General features: G+C 50.3%; 5 protein-coding genes across 5 annotated transcripts; 2 read left to right on the top strand and 3 right to left on the bottom strand.

The window, feature by feature from the left end:
* Window positions 1-254: 254 nt before the first annotated feature.
* Window positions 255-5,455, bottom strand: ARB_07864 (uncharacterized protein; the record flags this gene model as incomplete). Its single annotated transcript, XM_003013707.1, has 6 exons — window positions 255-3,035; window positions 3,114-3,536; window positions 3,615-3,667; window positions 3,734-4,490; window positions 4,563-4,948; window positions 5,029-5,455. 6 exons carry the CDS (start codon window positions 5,453-5,455, stop codon window positions 255-257), a joined length of 4,827 nt encoding a protein of 1,608 aa, XP_003013753.1.
* A 2,522-nt stretch (window positions 5,456-7,977) lies between these two features.
* ARB_07865 (uncharacterized protein) lies at window positions 7,978-9,765 on the top strand (the record flags this gene model as incomplete). Its single annotated transcript, XM_003013708.1, has 1 exon — window positions 7,978-9,765. The coding sequence occupies one exon, from the start codon at window positions 7,978-7,980 to the stop codon at window positions 9,763-9,765; it is 1,788 nt and encodes a 595-aa protein (XP_003013754.1).
* A 2,955-nt stretch (window positions 9,766-12,720) lies between these two features.
* ARB_07866 (uncharacterized protein) lies at window positions 12,721-14,818 on the top strand (the record flags this gene model as incomplete). Its single annotated transcript, XM_003013709.1, has 2 exons — window positions 12,721-12,883; window positions 13,020-14,818. 2 exons carry the CDS (start codon window positions 12,721-12,723, stop codon window positions 14,816-14,818), a joined length of 1,962 nt encoding a protein of 653 aa, XP_003013755.1.
* An 859-nt stretch (window positions 14,819-15,677) lies between these two features.
* On the bottom strand, window positions 15,678-18,639 carry ARB_07867 (uncharacterized protein; the record flags this gene model as incomplete). The annotated part of the gene is made up of 4 exons (XM_003013710.1): window positions 15,678-16,352; window positions 16,425-17,446; window positions 17,506-17,639; window positions 17,696-18,639. The coding sequence occupies 4 exons, from the start codon at window positions 18,637-18,639 to the stop codon at window positions 15,678-15,680; spliced, it is 2,775 nt and encodes a 924-aa protein (XP_003013756.1).
* A 1,874-nt stretch (window positions 18,640-20,513) lies between these two features.
* On the bottom strand, window positions 20,514-22,076 carry ARB_07868 (uncharacterized protein; the record flags this gene model as incomplete). The annotated part of the gene is made up of 5 exons (XM_003013711.1): window positions 20,514-20,914; window positions 20,973-21,104; window positions 21,179-21,533; window positions 21,602-21,667; window positions 21,738-22,076. 5 exons carry the CDS (start codon window positions 22,074-22,076, stop codon window positions 20,514-20,516), a joined length of 1,293 nt encoding a protein of 430 aa, XP_003013757.1.
* Between the last annotated feature and the right edge of the window lie 774 nt (window positions 22,077-22,850).

Below are 22,850 nucleotides of genomic sequence, written 5' to 3' on the forward strand. Positions count from 1 at the left end.
ACAGGCCCCACAGGTCTAATTAAATGCAACTCCCTAGCAGTAAGTACTAGTAACTGGTAGGTATCACGCAGAGAGGGGCTGTTGATAGGCCCAATATAGGATTTCAAATAAAGCAAACAGTTATTGACTAGCCACAGTGTTATATACTAAGAGAAACAACATGTACAGACAGTAAACATAATCATTAATATTTACAAATGAAAATCTTCAATTACAGCAAATCGTCAGGGTAAATCCTCCCGTCACAAGATTTTTCAGCAGACATCAACGAGGTCTGCATATTTGGTAAACTCTGCATCGGTTTTGAACATTTCCAATTCCTCCGCATGGGTTCCAAGAACAAGCTCGACGCCTCCATCCTTCTTCATGGGATAGATGGCCAGGAATCGGAAGATGCCATTAGCGCGATCAACCTGTGGCCGCATAGACTCCGGGGATCCTCCGTTGGCAAAGAACTTGCTGCCGAAAGATATCTCACTTGTGGGGAAGAGCATCATATTGGATATCATGGCGTGCATGTGTTCAAGGCCCATATTCGCAGTTGAGAATCGGCTGTGGTCTGGAAGAGACTGCAAGATTGTGAAGGCATCGTGCACGAGCGATGGTGTAATGCGTGCTGTAGACTGGCGGAGCATGTATGCGACATACCCGATACTTGTGTCAGGAGAGCAAAGGGTTTCCACAGGAATACTGCAGCGGTTCATAATGAGGACACTTCCCATATATGTAGATGGCAGGCGGGTAGAGAAGTATGGACGACCATCCGTTGGTAATTCGAGAATCGACATCTCATCCGGGCCAAAAGTTTGTCTTCGGATCTCCTTGGCCACGCGGTATCGTGCTCTGATGGCAGTACGCCAGAAGAATGCCTGCACTATGTCGCTGATAGATGTAATCACACCCTTTGCTTCTGGGTCTGCAATTACATCCTGCTTCATTTTCTCGAGCTTCTCGGGAGTGATCAGGAATGAAGTGGTCTTCATACATCTTTCAGCACGAGGGAGAGGCCACACGTTATGTAGAGGGAATACGGGACGAGGACCGAGGGGAGATTCATGGTTGGTTGGGCTGTCATCCGGGGGAAAGAATGGTAAGAAACCCCAAGTACCAGGGTCTACTTCGTCAACTGCGCGAGTCCATCCTTCTTGTTCGTGAAGTATCTCGGGCAGACTATGATTGAAGCTCTCTGAGTCATACCAGCTACATGTCGCAGTTTTGTCGCCCTGGAGGAATCGACAGTTTTCAGCCCAGACCTTCAGAGCAATCATAGCACCAAGCCCATCTAAACAGCAGTGGTTCAAGTCAACAGCAACAATGCAACCTCCTTCAACGAAGTTGACTTGTCCAGCAAAAATATCCGCGGGTATTTTAGTGATCGGATCATCACGTAAAACAAGGCTATCTTTGAAGAGTGATGGGGCAAAATCAGCCTGTCGCAGTTTATCGAACGAAGGAAGAATACTCGAAAGGTCCTTGTATACAAGACGATTTCCAGCGGCAGCTGCCATGGATAGTGGAGGAATCGTCACGCAAAGGTCCCCCTTCTTATAGCCAATCTCCTGCTCCGAACAATGCATAATCTTGCCACTCAGAGCTGGGATCAAGTCGAATGTGCGATTGAGACCCTCTTGCAAATTGTTGAACACTTCCTGGTAGCTGACCCCATCTCGGAGAGAGAAATAAAAGACAAGCCCCATGTTATGATTTGGGTTGACATAGTCCAATGCATTCAGCTTGAAAGATTGTCTTGACTGGTGCTGAGCAATCATTCTCCTTAGTTTCGCTGTTTCATCGTCCATCGGCAGGCTCAAAGGGCCAGCCTTGCTGGCAGCCTTTGCTTTTGCTTCTTCAGCTAACTGAGCAATAGTTTTGGACAGACTAGCAAGTGTAGGGTTAGCATACACGTGCCTGGGTGCAATACTTTCACCCAAGCCAGTCGCCATTCGAATTTTCTTGATGGCCGCAAAAACACCAAGAGAATCAAGGCCAAGCTCGAATAGATCTGTGTCCACAGGAGCCTGTTGTATTTCTTGTACTGAAGACGCCAAGATCTCACGAACTCCATTCTCGATTGCATCAGTTGACTCCATGTTAATGGGGAATACAGCATCCATTTCATCGGGGTCATCACTTAAGGAACTGTAAAATCTGTCAATGTAGTTGTTATACAGAGCCAAGGTTGCTGCCCGCTTCACTGTTCCCTTATCGGTGTAGATAAACGGTTTGTCGGGCTTTGTGAATGTTACAAAGTCTTTAAGCAGCTGGTCCTTGTGGCGAGACATCGAATTAGCCTTCTTCACTGTCTCCCAGATGCTATCCAATAGTTCGTCCGACTTCTGAGATGGATCTTTTAGGTCAATGAGAAGACCTGCCTGTGGCTTTCCAGTTCCGAAAAGAATGCACCCTTTGATTGCAGGATGGGTTGAAACCAGTGATTCAGTTTCAAGTGGAGTTATCTTGTATCCATTGGATAGAACCACGAGGTCATCACTTCTGCCCTTGAAAGCCCACAGGTTGGGCTTGGAAGGGTGCTTCATATATAAGTCTTTGAAATTGATTGACTCTTTTTCCGGGAAGGTATGATAGATACCTTGGAAGAGAGGCCAGTGTTCGTTGCGATGTATCCAATGTTCATAAGTATCCTCCCCAATCTCCTTGAACTCGAACCCCGAGTAGGGGTGGAAGCAGAACCAAAACCAATCTTCCCTTGGAGTAACAAGATTGCCAATAAAGAGGCCTTCAGTCGTTCCGGTCAAATTCAGAACCCTCACAACATCATTAACCTTACCAGCACTAATTGGGTTAACAGGGCCACCGGATGCGCAAATGAACTTCGATGACTTGAGTTTTGCGAGTACCTCTGGTGTTTCTCCAAGTTCATTAGCAAGAGAGGGGACCATGCTCCAGATATCAATTTGGACATTATCAGCAAGAGTCTCGACAAGTCGAATGTTTGGAAGCGCTCCAGCTAGACCTAAAACGCAGTGCAAGTTGAAAAATGCAGGCATAAGGATATTCATAATAATTCCAGCCCCCTTTAGAGTTCGTTAGCCAGTCATGTCTTCGCCTCCAAGGACAAGCATATTTTTTTTTTTAGAAAGGAGTATACATACGTGGCACATTGGGAACGATGAGTAGATTGTATCTCCATCCAACCAGTCAGAAGTCCAGGGAAGCAATCCATCAAACCCTGGAGCTGGGGGTAGCAATCGGACTGCGTCCATGGTACCGATGAGACCATGGGACCATGGAATCGGTTTTGGCACCCCCGTACTACCTGACGTATGGAGGTAGCAGAATGGCTCATTGATAACCTCCTCAAAGTTCTTTGAGAAAGGGAAAGCCTCGGTGGACCCAGCATCAAGTAGCTCTTCCAGTAGAGGCAGCTGCAATAACTTCATGGGACGATCTCGTAATATTTCTTCAACAAGCGGCTCAGGGGCTACCTCACTGGCACTGACCCAGATATTGCAATTTGTTGTCTCGAGGACAGAGACCGCTCCCACAGTACTATTTTTGGGGGAAAGAAAAAGAGCCTGTACAATAAGAATGAGCATAACGAGAGACCTTGGTTTGCAGAGTTAAGAGGGTATAAGGCAAAACTATGCACTTACAGCGTAGCCAGCTTTGACGCAGGCGTAAGTCAAGAGAACGTGTCGCAGGTCATCTGGACGAAGGGTGTTAGTTCAGTTATATAAGTATCAAATTGCACTGGCAGTTGAGTTTGACTTACGTGGACCAATGTAACCAACAGGTTGTACCGAGTCAGGTATTCCAACTTGGTTCCGAAGCCACCAGGCGGTTTTGTCAACAGCCTTATTGAACGCACAGGCGGTTATTTCCCTAAATACTAGATCATTGCCAGAAAGAGACGCCAACGAGAATACAACTCTTTCAGGCTGGGAAACTGCCAGTTCGTCCATGATCTGCGGGATCAGCCGCTTGCCATAAGGGACAGATGGTAGCACATTCGATTTTTTCGGCACATTATGATTATTCATATCGTTGCCTAGCACAACCCCAAGACCGCTTTTGTGTAAGGTGGGAGGGGACTCAGATTCAGGGGTAGTGCCGCCACTGCTTCGAACGGTTGTGCGAGGTGGAGATGCCGAAAAAGAGCTAGGCGAGGCAGTGCCCGGAGTTGATGCACCGCTAAGATATCCAGTAGCATTCACAGGTCGAGCTGCTTGAAGATAACTGGCAGTTGACTCAGTAATGGCTGAAACACCATTCTCACGAAGCTTCTCTCTATAATGGCTGGGGCGACCATCAACGTATACAACCTCTAGCCTGCTGTCTTTGGCAAATTCACCCATTGGAGCGCTAACCCATTCACCATCAGCTAATTGGGCAACGGCGCAATGCCACGGCGTTGTAAACCCAGTTTTGGTATTCAACAAGCATACAGAGACTTTGTTCAAACCAACCGACTCATGAATGGAGAGTCGTAAATAGTTGGGGAACGCGTTCTTGACTGCACCAGCAAAAGCCTATTGGTAAATGATAGACGTTAGCGGATTGATGGTAATAAGTAGTCGCAACATTCACTTGGGACCGCTTACATAACCTCGCATGAGCATCTGCTTGGCCAGGTATTTGCAGTCCCTCTTGTAGCTATGAGCGCTGCGGCCGACGCCACGAGGGAAGATGTGCTTCAGATCAGACTCTAAGAACCTCTTGTACCCAAGATAGGTGAGCTTTGTATCAGGGTTTGCCGTAATTTCCTGGTCGATGTCAAGATCATCCCTGCCATATCGATTTATGAGCAGACGGCGAAAGGTGGTGCAGTTCGCAACATATGTAATTTCAGTGAGCTTTTCAGGGAGGGGGAAGTCTAGCAAATCCTTCATTCTGGAGAACTGGATATAAATAAACTTCTTGTCAATCGCCATCTTGCGTAGAGCCTCCCCATAGGCCCAGGTGTCTTGGTCAGATATTGAGAGAAGATCTAGCAACAGGGCCAAGTTGATGCGCGTTAGCAATCTTCAGCATTCTTGGTATTTTGAGGGACAATCCAATATGACATACCGTTATATGTGATACCGTCCGAAATGATGGTAACTTGGGCACCCGGTGGGTATATATCCCGTATACGTGCACACATGGTATTTAGCCGTTCAAGGGCCAATTGCTCGGCCATGTCAGGCAGAGTTCCCAGTACTTTGTACACTTTGTTTGCGGACTTGAAAGGGAACGCAGGGAGACATGAGTCCACACGCTTTCTCTCAGCCACGAAACGGTCAATTACGTCTAGGAAATGGTCAGCACCCGCTTCCAGTCTATCCTTGGAGTCATCGAATTTGTTCAGGGCGTATTCGAATATGATATCTAGGATGAGTCGAGATGTCTTTCTTATGTCGTCAGTGTTGGTTTTAAGGGAGTTGGTCGACATTTTATCGTCGACTGCGTAAACGCTATTTGAGGCCGCTACCTCAGGTTCTGCTTTATGAGGCATGATGAAGAATTTCGTGGATTAATTAAGATAAATAAAAACCTGCCACAGTCAGGAGAGAAAAGCCTCTTTGAGATCGGAATGCATCAAAGCACGTTCGGCTGAGGGAGCGAAGATGATATGCTGGATATTAGGGTAATGTCAACCACAAGGCAGAGGGAGACTCGTCCGAATATATACCCATCCACGTGAATCACCTAGAGCTTGACCGTGCTGCGCAGAAACAATCAATGGAAGGAGCAGCTCGTTTCTTGATACAAGCTTCAACACGATCCTGGAGCCTTGTTGAAGCGAGCCAAGTTACGGTATGCCGTGTAAAAGAAAAAACGAAGAGTGAAAACAAAAATAGGAAGGAAGGATGGCGGGCCTTTCCACGCAGTTGATGAGTGACGTGGGAGGGGCCAATATCTCCGGAATGGCCCAAAGGTGTGATTGCATGGTTGCCAATTCACCCCCAACCTTCGGTCCCATGAGATCATATTTGTTGCAATTGATTGGGTACAGCCAGACAATGGGAAGGATTGACAATTTTCTGGCTCTCTGAAGCAAATACATGGACTTCAGGTGTAGCATTAAGAATAGCCAGTTCGTATGGATCCTTGCACCCTCGCGCTAAGAATCACAATCCCTGACCAAATGCAGAATTTCATCCGTCACTTGGCAGCTTTCGATGACAAGAGCCAAGCAAAGCTCAGTCAACACGGAGTTGGCTTTGCGGTTGAGCTGGTGGGAAAATAAAAAAAAAAAAAAAAAAAAAAAAAAAAAAAAAAAAAAAAAAAAAACTCAAAAAAAGCAAAGAGAAAAAGAAAAAAGAAAGAAAACGAGCGACCTCCACACTGAAAAAAGTGTCAGATATTTGTAACTTTGGGCTTTGGGGGCTGATCTGCAAAAACACACACTGTTGTTTTTCCGTTGGATCCTCTGGCCCACGCTCTCTCCTCTGCTTGGCATGACAAAGGAGGCCACCACTCCCACAAAAACCCTGAGCTCTCACCACGAGAAAGAAGCGAGATCGATCTGCAAAGGGGAGGGGATTTGATTCGTATAACCTAGCATAGGACTAATCTCCTCATCTGGTTAGAGTGGCAGTTTGAAGAGCTCTGTCCCAGGGGGGAACGGTCGCCCACCACACAAATAATGGGGTGATGAGCCTGACGGGTTTCGAGATTGATCCTTCAGCCAACCGCCCCATCAGCCTGCGTCTCGGAGGATTTCCAATGCCATGGAAACACAGCAGTTATCCGTTTGCTTGGAGACGACGATCGGGTAGCTTGTGACTGCGATGAAGTCGAGTTGAAGTGGAAAGCAACAAAAGCCTTCTCGAGTTTTGGCCATTTTTAACTTTTTGATGTCGAAAGAAGCCGCGGCCCGAGCCGACATCACATGACCACAATATTATAAATCACGGTATGATTGGCTCTTGGCGATTTCGTGGGACGGTCTGTGTCTGTTCCCAATATAAAAAAGGAGACGAGAAGCTTCAAATGAACATGCAAGAGTACTTTTGGCAGCCGAGTCCAAGATCATGCAGGAAGACGAGTGACCACTGGTTGTACCGATGTTCTCGAATGCGAAGGGCAGGCGAAAGGCTGACAGCACCTTGCATTCACGTAGGCGAGACCATGCAAGCTTGTTTATGGTTCTGCCGTTTTCTTTTCCCTGCCGAAGCCTTGTTATCAAACTCTGATATAGCTAGCTAGTCTGTTTTCTTCCGTTAGGGGAAACGAACTAGTGTGACAAACCCGACTACGGTTGGTTCACCCATCGGTTAGGAAGATTTGTGTGCTGAGTCAAGAAAAGCTTCAAATGCATCCTTCGGGTGGATGTGCTCAACGTGTCTGCGGCCACTTAGAGCCAAGGAGGATGCTATGCTCCACGTATGCCTATGCCAGCTTGCATACCATTTCCGGTATTAGGAAAGTGAGTTGAAAAACTAGAGATCGAAGTCCTAGGGGCGGGAACATGTAACACCGATTTTCCGTGCCTATCCCCTTTCACGCCAGTTCCGATGAAAAGTAAGGAGTACATAATCAATATCAGAGAACTACTAGTCATGATGTAATATTGACCTTGGCCCTAAAAAGGTTAGCCCCTGCTCTCGCCCTCTTCCCATGCTGGAAAATTTAAACATGCGGTACCCTGCTCTCGACCTTTTGCCTCAATGACCTATTTATAGCGGAAGCAAGGGATTGCAGAGTGGAAGCCCCCGGCCATAAAACGGGATACCGACAAGGGACCTGCTCCTTCTGGACTGAAGGTCTGCAGGCGGCCTTGCTGATCTTTCTATACCACACGTATTCTTCGAACGCGGCGGCCCTACTGAAAAACCGCAAGATACCAGCCGAATTTGGGCCCTCATTTCCTGGCCCCAACTTATCTTTATCTTTTACCGAAACTAGAGGAGGAAACTCACCACGCGCTGTCCCCTTTATTCATTGTTTCTTTCCCGTCCTCTAACCTCGTTTTCAGATTGGGGGGTTTCTGCAACAGCTGCTAAATGGTGTTATCCTCCCCTTTGTCCAAACATGGGACTACAAGATATTCCCCAGCCCAGCCATGGCACGTCAGATAGCGAAGAGCGCATGAATCTCTTGAATAATGATACATATACCAATATTGATGGCGATGACCCTCTTCCCGATGTCAATGATTATGCTGAGACCACCCCTCAGGCACCCCAAGTCCAGCCTGGAGTACAGAGCATTGAGGCTGTGACTGTAGCATGGACTAGCGGTGCGCTAATCTTTGCATACGTGATGATCTGGCTCACATACTTTGTCGAAGGGATGTTACTTGCTACCACGAGTGTCCTAACTCCCTATGTAACCTCCGCTTTTGCCTTACACTCCTTGACACCAACCGTCGGGATTCTCAGCAGCGTCATAGGGGGTGTCACTAATCTTACCTTGGCCAAGGTCCTAGACGTGTTTGGCCGCCCTCAGGGGTACCTCTTCTGCATTATATTTGCTACGGCAGGGCTTGTCATGATGGCAATGTGCAGCAATGTCCAGGCATATGCCTCCGCACAAGTCTTTCAGACAGTGGGAAATAATGGAATACTCTATAGCCTAACAGTGTTCGTAGCCGACACTTCCTCGTTACGCAACCGTGGTCTGATGCAAGCAATTGTCAGCTCGCCAAATCTTATTACATGTTGGTTGGCTGGTCCGATATCTTCCAGCTTCCTCGCTGGTCCCGGTTGGAGATGGGCTTTCGGCATGTTTGCCATACTTGTGCCGCTGATTACTCTTCCCCTCTTCCAGCTCCTGTTGATCAACTACCTAAAAGCCAAGAAGATGGGTCTGGTCTCGCAAAGTGACGGGAGTAACAGGGATCACCAAACCTTGCTCCAGTCGCTTGTCTACTACTCCAAGCAGTTCGATGCCATTGGAATTATCCTCCTGTCTACTGGGGTTGCCCTTTTCTTACTACCATTCAATCTCTATTCACTTCAAGGCTGGGGCTCGCCTCTAGTGGTTTCGATGTTACTTGCTGGGGGGATACTGATTGTTAGTTTCGTCGTGTGGGAGCGGCTTTATGCTCCCATGACGTTTCTCCCTTACGCTCTCTTACTAGACCGAACAGTGCTAGGCTCCTGCATTCTCTCAGCTACGTTATTCGTGAGCTTCTGGTGCTGGAATAGCTTCTTTAGTTCCTATCTGCAGGTTGTTAATAACCTCAGTGTCGAGAATGCGAGCTATGTTGTGCAGACGTACACTGTATGCTCAGTTTTATCTGCCATTGCGGTCGGTAGCATGATCCATCACACGGGACGTTTCAAACCAGTGTGCCTTTACATTGGGATTCCGCTCAGCGTGTTGGGGTCCGGGTTGATGATATACTACTGCAAGATCGACAGCAGCGTTGGCTACATAATCATGTGCCAAATCTTCATTTCCATAGCTGCTGGCACGATTATGATCTGTGACGAGGTTGCAATTCTAGCAGCTGCGTCACATCAACACGTTGCTGTTTGTATCGCCGTGTTAGGAATGTTTGGAAATGTTGGCGGTGCGGTGGGCCTAACAGTGGCTTCTGCTATCTGGCAGAGTGTTTTCCCCCGGAAGCTGGCAGAGTATCTTCCGACCCAGGAGCTTTCCAGGCTGCCTGAGATCTACCAAAATCTTTCAACACAGCTGTCGTATCCTGTTGGGTCTGCCACACGCCTCGCTATTCAGCATGCATACCGTGACGCTCAGATAAGCATGCTGGTCGTTAGCACCGCAGTTTGGGTTGTCGGGTTCTTCTCCGTTCTGGTCTGGAGGGACATCAACGTAATCGGAGTTAAACAAAACAAGGGGCATGTGTGGTAACTCACTAGTTAGTTAGTTGGTTGGCAAGTTAACTACATAGCAGGCTCCATCATGCAGTGGGCTTTCTCCCCAAATGCCGTGTGGGAGTGGGTGGGTACGGAGCAGGCAGTGTTTTGTTCCATCAGTTAACTAACTACCTGCTAACAACCTCTTGGTTATACGGAGCTGGAGCCACTTCGTCTTTTTTTAATTTGCAGGATGGAGCACAGTAACTAGTTACTTAGTCCGCTGAAGCTATCCTCTTATTCAGGAGGATGAAAAAAAACAGCCTGTCCACTCCATCAACTAGTCGACTATTGAATCTGGTCAACTTGGCTCGGACGGTGATGACAGCCTCCTGACACTGTCTCCATCCAACCGCACCGATAATCGTCCCTACATCCCCCCCAAGCCGTCAAGGTCAGGACTTCTTGACAGCCTCCCATGTTAATTTAAACGAGTGAACGAGTGATCGACTAGTCAGACCGCGCGAGGCTTGTTTTCTAGATCTTTCGTATTTCGAGTTTGCCTCGCGAAGCCAAATCTTATTATCGTCGTCAAGGACTATTATTACCGGATGATTGCATAGCATTTCATATATACAGGGAGCTGACTCTAGTTTACGGGCTGCACCTCTGTGATAATAACGTCCCTTGGGTGGTTTTCTACTCGTTTTTCTTATTTTAGATCCCTCCTCGTCTCCATATTTTTTCCTTTAACTAGTCCAACTCATCAACTCGTTAATTTTCCCCAGGCAGAGTTTTTTTCTTAGCCTAAGCGACAACATCATCCGGGACAAATCAAAGAGACGGTTCATGTACCCTACATCCCAGCGCACGGGAAGAGAATGGCGAACCTAGCCCTCCCAGGCCATCTTGAAAATGACTGATACCCGCCAGCCCGAAACCCGCTGCCTAGCTTGTCACATCCGCCAGCGAAGGAAGAAAGCCAAGCTCAGCCGGCGCTTGAGCTATGCGTCTGAAGAATCCTTCCAGCCCTGAATTTTCGCTGGTTACGGATGATTGAGAGGCATGGTGCCTCAGGCCCGGCCATGCTTCTCTTCTTTCGCCTTGTTTCGTTTCTTTTCCCTTGGATACGGAACACTCTTGACAGATCATCCCTGAATCCCGCATCGGTGTCTGGCCAGGGGGCCAGACAGGCATACATACGCTTCGGATGCCGGAGAGATTTGGCCACGGCGTGTACTTTATACGACTGTGGGGGCCATCAGGAATATTAATATACCAAGAATAGGCACACAAGCAGATACTTCCCACACCTTGCGTCCCCTCCTCTCGCTGGCTGAGCATCCCGATACGGAAGGACAGTCTTCGTGTCAAGCTGAAGGCGACGGCGGACTACAGCCGGGAACATCTGGCTGATCTTCACCGCGTTGGTGTCCTTCTTTGGCTGGCCGTCTCAATACGAGGATTCCCTGGGGGTTCCTCCTGCTGCGGACATATGTATATATGAGGTCTACACCCACCCTCCTGACAGAAATGTGAATCTGGAGTGAACGAGGCCGTGTGTAACCATCCTGATCCTATATTTGTGCAGAAGAAATGTCACAGTCAATCAGCTCTTGTGGAGGGCAGCAGCTCAAGGCAGCCGGATCACCAGCTTGCCTTGCGGGCGAGAAAATCGTTCTCCCGTTTGTCCGCACTCTCTCGTTCTCCCTCTGTCCTTTTTTTTTTTTTTTTTTAATACCTGCTTATTGATCAACAAGCTGCGATGCTACCTAATGCCAGTTTTACGATGAGGGCTTCGTGACCGGACGACGCCCGAGTAGTATTAGCAAGCGGTCTTCCCGTGCCATCTATGGAATTGCTGGACATCTGAGACAGCATCCTGTGATCGATTTACGGAGCCAACGCTGCCATGCTTGAGGCTAAAGAGGAGCACCTGCATGCAATGCTCCAGCAGTCCCCAGTTTTCTCGCCTGGACAGGTCTTTCTGCGGGTGATAAAAGGGCTGAAGCTCCAAGGCAGGGCCGTAGCCAGCTGGCTCCCGTTGGCTCTCTGAAAATAAGGAAGATCGGACGCAACAGGCCTCAGACGTTTCCAGGCCCTACTTTTACTTCCGGCTACCTCGGCACAACCTCCAGCTCGCTAATAATAATATCATAATAATAGGAGTACGGAGTAATAGCAGTAGTAATGAGTGATCTGATCATCTTGAAATCGCGCGCCCGTTACGCCCCTGCATGCAGACTCGCGACACCGCAACTTTACGCAACAAACTAACTAGTCAAGGCTGCTAGTGAGCAGTAAACTCTCCAATATATCTAGAAAACTCTTGTTAAAATCGCTCGAACTAGCTATGGAATCGCCCAACGCCGTAGTTAGCGCAAGCTTGCTGTCCCTGGAGCCTGTTCTCCTGGCAAGCGACAATCAATTAAGCTCTCTCTGAGAGCCTCGCAGCAGTATAAATATGAGCCCCCTTTTTTCTCCCTTTCCGTCCGGCATCTTCCCCAGACGACCTCCACAGCATCCGCTGCCTCTGGTCTTTCCTGCTGCTGTTACTCCGTACTGCTGGACAACTAGTTAGCCATGCACTGAGAGTCAGGCCGGTTGGTATGCCTTTCGAACCGCCGAGCGAAGAAGCCCTCCATGTGATGATTCCACACGGCTGGCAGCGCTCAGCCCAGAGACACCGACAAGACACAGGACGATCTGAGCAGACTTGAGCAGGTTTATCACTCTTTGTCTGTCTGTTTCGCGATTGCAAATAAGCCATAACCATCAACGGAGTAACTAGTTAAGTCTTTACAAAATCTGACGGGTTGTCCGTCCTGTTGAATTGATGGAGCCCGCCCCCCCCGGAAACCCCAAGACGCCCCAAACCACGAACATCCCAGCAACCCCAAGACGGAGACGGAGCTAGCGAAGCAAAAACCCGCCAGAGCGCTTGAAACAAGTCGATCCAGCAAGGAACTGAGGTGAATCGAGCTAATTATCATTGGCAGCTCGCGTGTTCATGCAAGCGACGCAGACGCAGGAGCAAAAACGGCTGCAATGCAAAGATCAATACAGGAGCAGAAGAAGAAAAGAAAAGCCAAAGAAAACGAGAATCCCAGGCGGGTTTTTTGAGCTGATTAACTATTATTTGCTCATTCATCGTCCGGCTTGCCTGTCTGCCTGTACGCCGGGCCCTGCGTCAGCCCGGGATGGGGGATGGGGGATAGGGGGGGCATCGATTGCTCTGCTAGGGGGAGACGGGTCGAGAATAAAAAGTGCTGCGGGAACCATCCACCAGGGGACCGCCAGGCTTTCCAGTCAAAGCAGACGAGGAGTTCAAGAGTAGAGACTTCATGGCGACGGCAGGAGAGGCCAAATACCCGGCAGAGTCGCCGCCAGCGACACCAGCGCCGGCACCAGCAACCGCCGCGGACGACGAGAAGCAGCCGGCGGCCATGGCTGTCGACAGCAAGGGAGCCGACGCAGAGGCACCGCAGGCCGGAGTGCAGCAGGTCGAGGCCATCGCGACGGTCTGGTCGATGACCTCGCTCGTCCTGACGTACGCCTTCATCTGGATCGTCTACTTCATCATGCAGATGGAGATGGGCGTCGTCGCGGCGCTGACCCCCTTCGTCACCTCTGCCTTCCAGCACCACTCGCTCACGCCGACTGTGGGCATCCTCAGCAGCGTCATCGGCGGCGTATGCAACCTGACAGTCGCAAAGATCCTCGATGTCTTCGGGCGGCCTCAGGGGTACGGCATGTCGCTGGCCATTGCAACCGCCGGCCTTGTCATGATGGCGGCCACCGCCAACGTCGAGACCTATGCCGCCGCGCAGGTGTTTTGGACCGTCGGCAGTAACGCCTTGCTCTACAGCATCAATATCTTCGTCGCCGATACGACCAGCATGCGGAACCGTGGCCTGATGACCGCCCTCGCGGCCTCGCCCAACATCATTACCATCTGGCTGAGCGGGCCCATCTCAGAGGGCTTCCTGAAAGGGCCCGGCTGGCCCTGGTGCTTCGGGGCCTTCTCGATCATCGTGCCCGTCCTCTGTCTGCCGCTGCTGGGCGTCGTCTTGCACAACTACTTCAAGGCAAAGCGGCAGGGCGTCATCGCCTTGTCCACCAGCCGCAGGACCCCCTGGCAGTCCTTCCTCTACTACTGCCGTGAGTTCGATGCCATCGGCCTTCTGCTCCTCACGGCCGGACTCACGCTCTTTCTGCTGCCCTTCAATTTGTACGCTCTGCAGCCGCTGGGCTGGCGCTCGCCCTTGGTCATCTGTCTGCTCGTCTTCGGCCTGGCGCTGATGGTTCTCTTCGCGCTGTGGGAGAGGTACTTTGCTCCGGTCAATTTCATCCCCTTTTCCCTGCTGCTTGATCGCAACCTGGTCGGCGCATGTCTGCTGGGGACAGTCCTCTTCATCAGCTTCTTCTGCTGGAATAGCTTCTTCAGCTCCTTTCTCCAGGTCGTCAACGGTCTCAGCGTCACCAACGCCAGCTACGTCGTCCAAATCTATAGTCTCGGCAACACAATCGCTGGAATCGCTGCGGGTGTTGTGATCCGCTATACAGGGCGCTACAAGGCGATCACACTCTACGGAGCCATCCCAATATACACCCTCTTCATGGGCTTGATGATCTACTTCCGTGATCCAGAGGCTAATATCGGTTATATCGTCATGTGTCAGATCTTCATCGCCTTTGCCGGCGGAGTGCTCATCATCACCCCTCAGATCGCCGCCATGTCTGCCGGAAACCACCAGCAGATCGCCGCCATCCTTGCAATCTTATCTATGTTCTCGGCCATCGGCGGAGCTATCGGTCTTACAGTTGCCGGCGCAATCTGGCAGTCCGTCTTTCCAGCAAAACTCCTCGAATACCTCCCCGTCGAGGAACAGGCCAATCTTCTTGAAATCTTCGGCAAGCTGGAAGTCCAGCTCAGCTATCCCATCGGCTCCCCGGCTAGAATCGCCATCCAACGCGCCTATGCAAGTGCGCAAACAAGTATGCTCACGGCCGGTACTGCTATATGGGCTGTCGGATTTGCTGCCGCCGCTATTTGGCGAAACGTCGATGTGAAGCAGATAAAACAGGTCAAGGGACAGGTTATTTAGAAGAAAGGGGGGAAATGAATAAAATAAAAGCTGGGCGTTTTTGGATAATCGATGGCTCGGCATAGCACAGTATAGCATGGCATAGCGTATACATACCTATATAATGATTATGAAATGTTGATTATTCTCCTCATTCAATGTATTCCATTGGCCTGCAGAGTTCATCACCATGCAATATACATCGCAGTCCTACATTTACCGACAAGTTCTATAGTAGCTTTCTCGTCTCGTTTCTCCAACCTCCATGTAGGCTTTAGATAACTCAACCACAAAAACACATAACCATGGACACAATTGCTAACTACTCTAAGATCATATGTCTTACCAATATAGCACATCCAGTGCTCCCTTAAGGGAAGAGTGAATATGTTTGTGCCACCCATCAAATAAGAGTGTAGTTACCGCGCGGCTGCTGAACCTTGGCGCTTGTTGACAGGCTTGGCAGGGCGTCTCCGAGCGGCGAGCTATGCAAGGGACCCGCCTCGTGCGAGTTAACTAGTTAGGCCAGAAATAGACATTAACGTTGTCAACCAAGCTCTATCCAACTTCTGGGCCAAAGTGAAAGCCCTGTTGATTCCCATAGTCAGATTCCCAAGCTTAATATCTAGTATGTAATCTACGGGGTATCTATAACTAGATCTAAAATAAAAAGGAAAATCGATATGTTTATCTCTTCTCAATGAACGCTTATTTCTCAATACTCATATCAAAGCATGTGTATTAGTGGTGAAATTACCTGCACCTGACGAAATGTAGCAGTTAATATCTTCCATTCTAGCAACTATTAAATTATCTTTGGTTACTCCGTATATATCTATTCCTCCAGATCGTTATATCTCATGGCTCATGTCATTAATATTTAAACACCCGGAAGTGGGAATCCACCAGTTGCGGGCCAATCTCCCAGTCTACCAGGATCTCCGCCAATTCGTACGAAGGAGGCAACGGAAGGAGTTGGGCCATCGAGTACGAATAGCATGAACCATCCTGGAGGGCATGTGTGGCTATCCGGTGGTGCTGTGATGGTACAAGTACCGAAAGAGCAAGAGAAGGCAGGGAAGATAGTTCGGGAGCCAAAGCTATTTCCATGGGTGCTCGAAACCATGCCCATTAAGGATATCTTGATTCTTGATTGGTTGCCGGATGTGATCTTGATCTTATATTTCCCGCCATAGGCCCAGTCCTTGTTGGCAATGGTAAATGTTGGGCGGCGGGCTCCTGACAGGATATAAGGGGGGAGGAAAACCTCAACTCGGCGTTCCTGGGGGAATCGAGGGTCCTGCGGGTCTGAGCCGCTAACCAAGACACGGCCGTCTGCCATCAGAATTGCCTCTGAATGGTACATGCGGGCAATAGTGGTGTTTGCCATGATGCTCATACGCTGGTTGACCGGCTTTGAAGGGTCATATAAAACAGCCCCGAGATTGGGGTCTTCAGCGAGGCCGAAGCCGGCAACACCCTTCCTTGCTCCATTCAGAATCAGGAACGTTCCATCAGGAAGGCCTGCCATACAGGTAAGAACTCGTTTAGAAGGCTATATAGTAACGTCGTTAGAAAGAAAAGATAATTTTTGTTTGTTCGTCTTTACAGAGAGGAGTTGGCTTACCATTCTTTCTATCACCCATTCGGCGTTAGGTACTTCTGGCTGAATAGAAACACAATTATCTAAAGCATCGCCTCCATAAGGCGTAGAGCCACCGCAAATCAAGACACCAAGGGGTTCGGTATAAGGAGCTTTCTGGGGTAAAAGTACCATGGTACCCTCTAGAGGATACGTACGGCCTCCGGCATCATTATTGACAGCTCCTGGGATGTTTGGCAGGGTTTTAACAGTGTCAAATGTCCTTTCATCCAAGATTCTTGCCTCGTTGTAGTAAGCAGCTAGGATGTTACCGCCAGGAAGTGGTGTAAGGTAAGGATAAAGGTTGTTTGGGTCAGTCCTCTTCAACCAGTCCATGAACAAGACCGGGCCAACTCGGGGAAGGATCTCTAGAGTGGGTACAGGTGCACCATTTGATCCTTCCTCGCCTCCAACAACCAGGATAGAGCCGTTCGACATTGTCATCGCAGTGGGGTACCATCTTCCGTTCTGCAATCTCAAGTCATCTGGACTTTCATGCCAGTCATTTACTCCAGGCTTCCCGGGAGAGCCATCAGGCCAGTAGAGTCGGACACCCTCGGTTGATATGCCAGACCAGCCACCAACCGTCAGTTGTCTACCAACCTTGTCTGGGAGAACAAGTCCTCCAGCACAGAAGATGTCAGTCTTAACATGCATTTCGCGCCAAGCCTTGCTGAAATCTTTCTCATAATAAGGGTCAAATTCATATGCTCCAGTGGTGTTTGGATCTCCAGTTCCAGATTTTTCCTGGAAAGTGATCTTGCCATTAATACCAACGGTGGTAATAAGGGGAACGAGCACTCCACCGATCAGGAAGTCGTAGCGGCCGGCATTGATTCCAGTTGGGCGGTTCCATTTTTGCAGGGGTTCATCCATCCACCTGTAGTATGTGATCAGGTTGCCAGCACCGCATATAGCAGTTGCATTACCAGAGCAAGTCTGGCTACACATAGCCTCAGGTACAAGTTTGGCTCCGGCAGCCGCAATATCTTCGAAATCCCCACAGACTAGGCATTGCTGATTAGTTACAGAGCCAGTCGATATATTTCAGATAGGATAAGCTCACAGCATTCTTCCGAGTACGTCATTCCACCTGCTCCGAATCCAAACTTAGAGCAACGGCTGAGACAGTTTGTAGCAGTGTTGTTCGTCTTGTCAACAATCTGGTAAGGGAAAGTTCTCTTCATGTTGACATTATCCCTAGAGAGAATGGTAAGTTTGGCTTTGCATCCACGAACAGGGGGATGTCATCTTACTGGAGGCACCCTTGATACTTCCAACCACCTGGCAGGCCTCCGGTCTGCGGCACAGGGATAGGGAGAACGGTCAGGTTACCCTTTGAATAAACACTCAATCGGCTAGGGCCACCGCACTTCTGCTGTGTATTGCCGCTGCAGGTCATAGAGCACTCAGATTCTATTGCTTGCGGAGCAGCGTTCCGAAGATAATTGTCACAGAAACATTGTTTGGAGTATTCAGCTCCTGCAACAGTATAGCCCAGCTTGACACACATGGCAACACAGGATTCAATCGTGAGGGTTGAGCTATCAGGCAACATCTTGAACATGACACGCCCTCCGTTGACATTGTCCTGGTAGCAGCCGGAATACTGCCAGCCGTCTGGCAGCCCCTGAGTCGGCTCAGGGACCGATGTAGTCGTCGGTGACCCGGTCTCTGTCGAAGGAGCTGAGGTTGTCATGGTGTCTGTTGGCTTGATGGCGGTATTTTGATACAGGTTTAGCCTTCCCGGCCCTCCGCATTTCTGCTCAGGGTTGCCATTGCAAGGCATTGAGCACATTGCCTCTCCATCAGGTGCAGGGCCGCCGCCGTTCCGTAGCTGATTATCACACCAGCATTCGCTGCTGTACTCAACTCCAGCAAGCGAGTATCCCTGAGACGCGCATCCATTTTGACAGTTGGCAACGGTCATGTTTCCAGGACCACCAAGAGTGTACCCGACCTGGCCAAGGGTTCTTGCTCCCACCTGATCGGTGTAACATCCCAGGTACGTCCAGGTATCAGCATCTGCCCTTGGGATCAAAGCTGCTCCATGGGCAAGCTTAGCAAGCAGCGAGAACTTGTATATATTAGCACGTTGAAAGGAGGCTGAAACAACGACAGTTATGAGTGAGTCTGTTGATGACTTGAAACGTACAATAAAAATAATGATAATGTGGACGACGCTGAGTATTCCCGCCATTTTGTCCAGGCTGATAGTCCTATAGCAGCCAACTCAGGACAGGCGCAGTCGTGTTCTCTCTCTCTCTCTCTGTCTCTCTCTCCGCGTGTATGCACTTGTCTGTCTATATCTGCCTCACTCGCTGTTGGTAGGAGAACAGATTTATATCTGTTGTACCAAGTCAGCCTGACAGCTCCAGCATGATCGGACGACCAGCTCGAAAGATCCCTACCTCAGCTGTAAAAACAAATGCACTCCACAGGTTCTATACTCCGGACAGATGGTCCCAAGAGATCCAAGATCAACAATAAGAATTGCCCAGAGGAGCCAAATTTATACGTTTTCTCTCTTTAGCGACACCGCCCCTACTCTGGAGTGAAGGGTCATGCCACCTTTTCTCTTTGCTTTGGCTCTAGCGAGGGAAGAGCCCAATCCAACAGGGCTGCTAGTGATTCGGCCGTGAAAGAAGCCGGTGCGTGCGTCTCGCCAGTTGATGTGTGATGATGGCACGGGCATGATAGCACCAACGCCGAAACTCCTGCATATAGCTTTGAGACATTCCTATTTTACGTTCTCTGCAGGAATGACAGATATGAGCTGGGCCAGCTATGGGGGGGTATGGGGCCGCAAATGGAGAGCAAAAGAAAGTCCAGACTGATTTCCTATTTCAGGGGTATTGCTGGTAACGGTTTGTCATTCAAACTGCACTTGGGGGGAGGGGGGCACCGAGATGAGCTGGACATGCTAACTCGAAGCATACACCGAAGCCAGAGAGGACTAGGGAGAGCTAAAAACAAAAAAAAAAAAAAAAAAATAAAAATAAAAAATAAAAAATAAAAATAAAAATAAAAAAGGACAAATTTAGCATCCCCGGAGTTCACCAGTGGCGGGCTGGGGCATGAAGGGTCCTCTGGACGAACATTCCACGGCTGATCCTCTCCCATGGGCCGGACCAAGGGTGTGATGGGCGAACGCTGGCTCGTGTGATTGCGACCTCGTTCCTTTTTATGCAAGATATTCACTGCTCCGGCCAGTCCGTCCGTTGCATGCAGAGCACAGTTGCCGTGTGGGATACCCACTGGTAGCACAGATCTGGTCTGTCTGTATGCAATTGCTACCACAGCCTGTCGTGCAGGAGTTCATCGAGAGGAACAGGTCAAACGACACCCCCCTGGCAAATTCCCTAGGAGTCTGGTGAAACTGCAACTCGCGGCTCCAAAGCATCGCCATGCCACTCGCCATCTGTCGGAGTTAGCCTGGAGGAGAGCGGGCCTGGCAACAAGATACGGAGCCCAACCCTGGTATCCCTGGAGGCGAGACATTGAGAAAAAAGAGGACATTGCATCACTCTGGTCAATATATTGCACCCCTTGCCCCTGTCTGAGATTAGGTTTTGATCTTTTTTTGGGCATTTTCTTTGCTTTTTTTCTCCTGGCCAGCTTATCGAGAGTCAACACTCGCTCACCGCGCTGTAAGTAGGTATGCTGTTGGCCTGCTCGGCATCCTTCGCTGTAATTCCGGCTGCAGGGATCAGCTTTGAGAGCAGAGTTCAATATGACGGTGATAACGCTGAGTAGTGCTAGTTATCTCGGCAATTTCACCCGCAGACAGCTTAGCGCGGTTACGATGAAGTAAATAATACGAGAGATAGCAATCAAATGCAGCACTTATCACAAGGTGACGGAGGAACTTGCTCGTTAGTTACTGGGTTTATTACAATGATGCTGTGTTTTATATCACCCACAGGCACCCTCCTGCCACATCTTTACTGACCTGACGGTCATACCGCGGCTGTTGTCCTTGGGCCAAGTCGGGTAGAACTTGTCCATGCCTGTGCGGATGAATTAGCTGACCTGATCTCTGACACGGAGTGAATAGGGGGCAAGTCAAATTAGTTACGTACTGGAGTAAAAGTCTGAGGCTGCCTGGCCGACGTCAGTCCACGGCTTGCCGCCTTTGCCGTCAGGGAACCAGCCGTTTGTGCTGCCCACGGCGACGTTGAGGATGAGGAAGAAAGGCTGGTCGAAGGGGGTGTTTGGATTGCCTGTCTGAGACCAGGGATCTTTGACCAGCGAGGAGTTGACGGCCACGCCCTCATAGTGGCCCTTCTGCCACATGGTCTGGTCCTTGTCGAAGCTCCAGAACAGGACCTGTTGCAACGGGCTGTCAATGTAGGTGAACAGGTAGTCCTTCGACCACTCAATGCCGAAGGTATGGAAGCCCTTGGAGAAGTCAGTCCGCCGCAGTGCCCTGCCTCTCGTCGACCGCCAGAACGAATCCGTCTCCGGCGTTGGTCCTGTCGATCAGCAGTCAGTTATAGGCGCGCAGAATTAGCGGGGACGAAGGAGACTTACCCCAGTGCAAGGAGCTAGACATGATGTCTCTGCCACCAGCGGGATAGTCAACGTCATTCCCGCGAGTCTCTACGAGGTCGATCTCGCCGCTCGATGGCCAGGGCCCGTATGTCTCGTTGACCGGCAGCATCCCTGGTTAGCCATGTCAGTAAGAAGCAGACAGTTATAGCAGGCCTACTGGCTGATATAGGGGCTGGCAGGCATACAGATGGCTGGCCAAAGCCATTCTCCGCGCGGCATCTTCGCTACAACCTCCACTCGCCCGTAGCGGATGCTCTTCTTTCCCCGGGTGTTAAGCCGCGCTGACCGGACTGGCGGGATGATGGCCCCTGTCGTCTTGTTCGAGCGGATCGAACAGGCAGCGTTGGATGTTCCTGTGCAGGACCCGTCGCCGCCAGCCTTGGTCAAGTTCAGTGTGTAGCCGTCGACCAGCTGCTCGGGGGTGATCGAGGTCGACTCTGTCGTCAGCGTAGGGACGATATGCAGGCCCTCGCCGTCGACAAACGCATTCTTCTCGTCCGTCGTAGTCCAGTCAAAGGCTCCGGTCCCGAATCCCCCGATCTATGCCTGCGGTTAGCGCTTCTTCCGCTGCACGCTGTAAAACAGCAGGCGGGGGAGATCAAACATGCCTGGACCTCACGGTTCCATGTGGCTTCATTGAGCGAAGAGAACTGATCGTCCAGTATAAGGCAGTACTATAGATACCAGTTAGCGATGAGCCCACACTCTCAGCAGAAAAGCAAGCAAGTTAAACAGCAATCAAACAGCAATTAACCAAGTAATGAACATGTATGTATGTATGTAACCTGCCTGGTGCTTCGACACCTTCTGGGTGACGGTGAAGTTGATGTACGCACTGAGGGCCAGCCCCAGCCCGATGAAGCCCCAGATGATGTAGGAGCCAACGCGCGATCTCTTCAGGCGGCTGTCCCCCAGCCACGGCCGCTCATACTCGCCGTTCAGTCGGTACGACTTGAACTGCTGGCGCCGGCCTGGCTGTCTGTCGGACGGCTGCGAGTGGTATGAGGCCGTCCGCACAGAGGTGGCCACGCTGCTGGAAAAGGGGTCCTGCAAAGCTGCTTTCTCCATCTCTCTGCCTGGCATCAGCTTCTGGAGAGCCCGATATCACAGTCGCCCAGCCGGTGCATCGTGTCTTCTTTATGCTAGCTTGCCAGTCCGCCGTCGCCTTGGTCAGACAATCTGGCTCCGTATATACTCGATTTGCCATACACTCCCCTCCCCCCCTGGCGGCCCATAATATAGGCACAATCTCTTATCCGTCCAACATGCTCACTTGCGCCGCGCACTGCATGGCATCTCCCTGGTCGTCCGAGGAGATAAGATCGGGCCCAGATGCATGTAACGAACCAGAGGTATCTCATCTGCTGTCTCAGGCTAGTTGGAATGTTGAAGGGGGCCTCTCTGTCGCTGCCCACCTGGCGGACAGGGGGGATCCCTGGGCCATGGCACTGCTTCGTCTGCTGTCAACGCAGATAGATGTCCTTTGCTCAATTGACATGCGAGTTAACTAACTTGCTGCTCCCTCGACCCGCCGGGCGGAGAGAATTTCCCCTTCTCGCGGTGTTCTTCGGCATTTCGATGACACTCGGGACAGCTGCGAGAAGCTGTGCGAGGCTGGTGATAGGAGGCCGTTTTGGCTTGTCCTGGCCGGTGGAGGACCCCTTAACTAACTAGCGAATACGACGACGGTTTTTTCCTTGCGTGCAGCAGGATGCTTGCTTTTTCCCTTCTTTTCCGTTTCTTCTTTGCTTGCTTTTGCTGGTCCGGCGGATCTGATCTGCGTCCTTAAGTCGACGAACGTCGTAGCCTCCCACTACTGCTGCTACTGCTGCTACTGCTGCTACGACGGAGACACGA

The sequence above is a fragment of the Trichophyton benhamiae genome (assembly GCF_000151125.1).
Source record: "Trichophyton benhamiae CBS 112371 chromosome Unknown contig00075.49, whole genome shotgun sequence".
NCBI classification, from domain to species: Eukaryota; Fungi; Ascomycota; class Eurotiomycetes; order Onygenales; family Arthrodermataceae; genus Trichophyton; species Trichophyton benhamiae.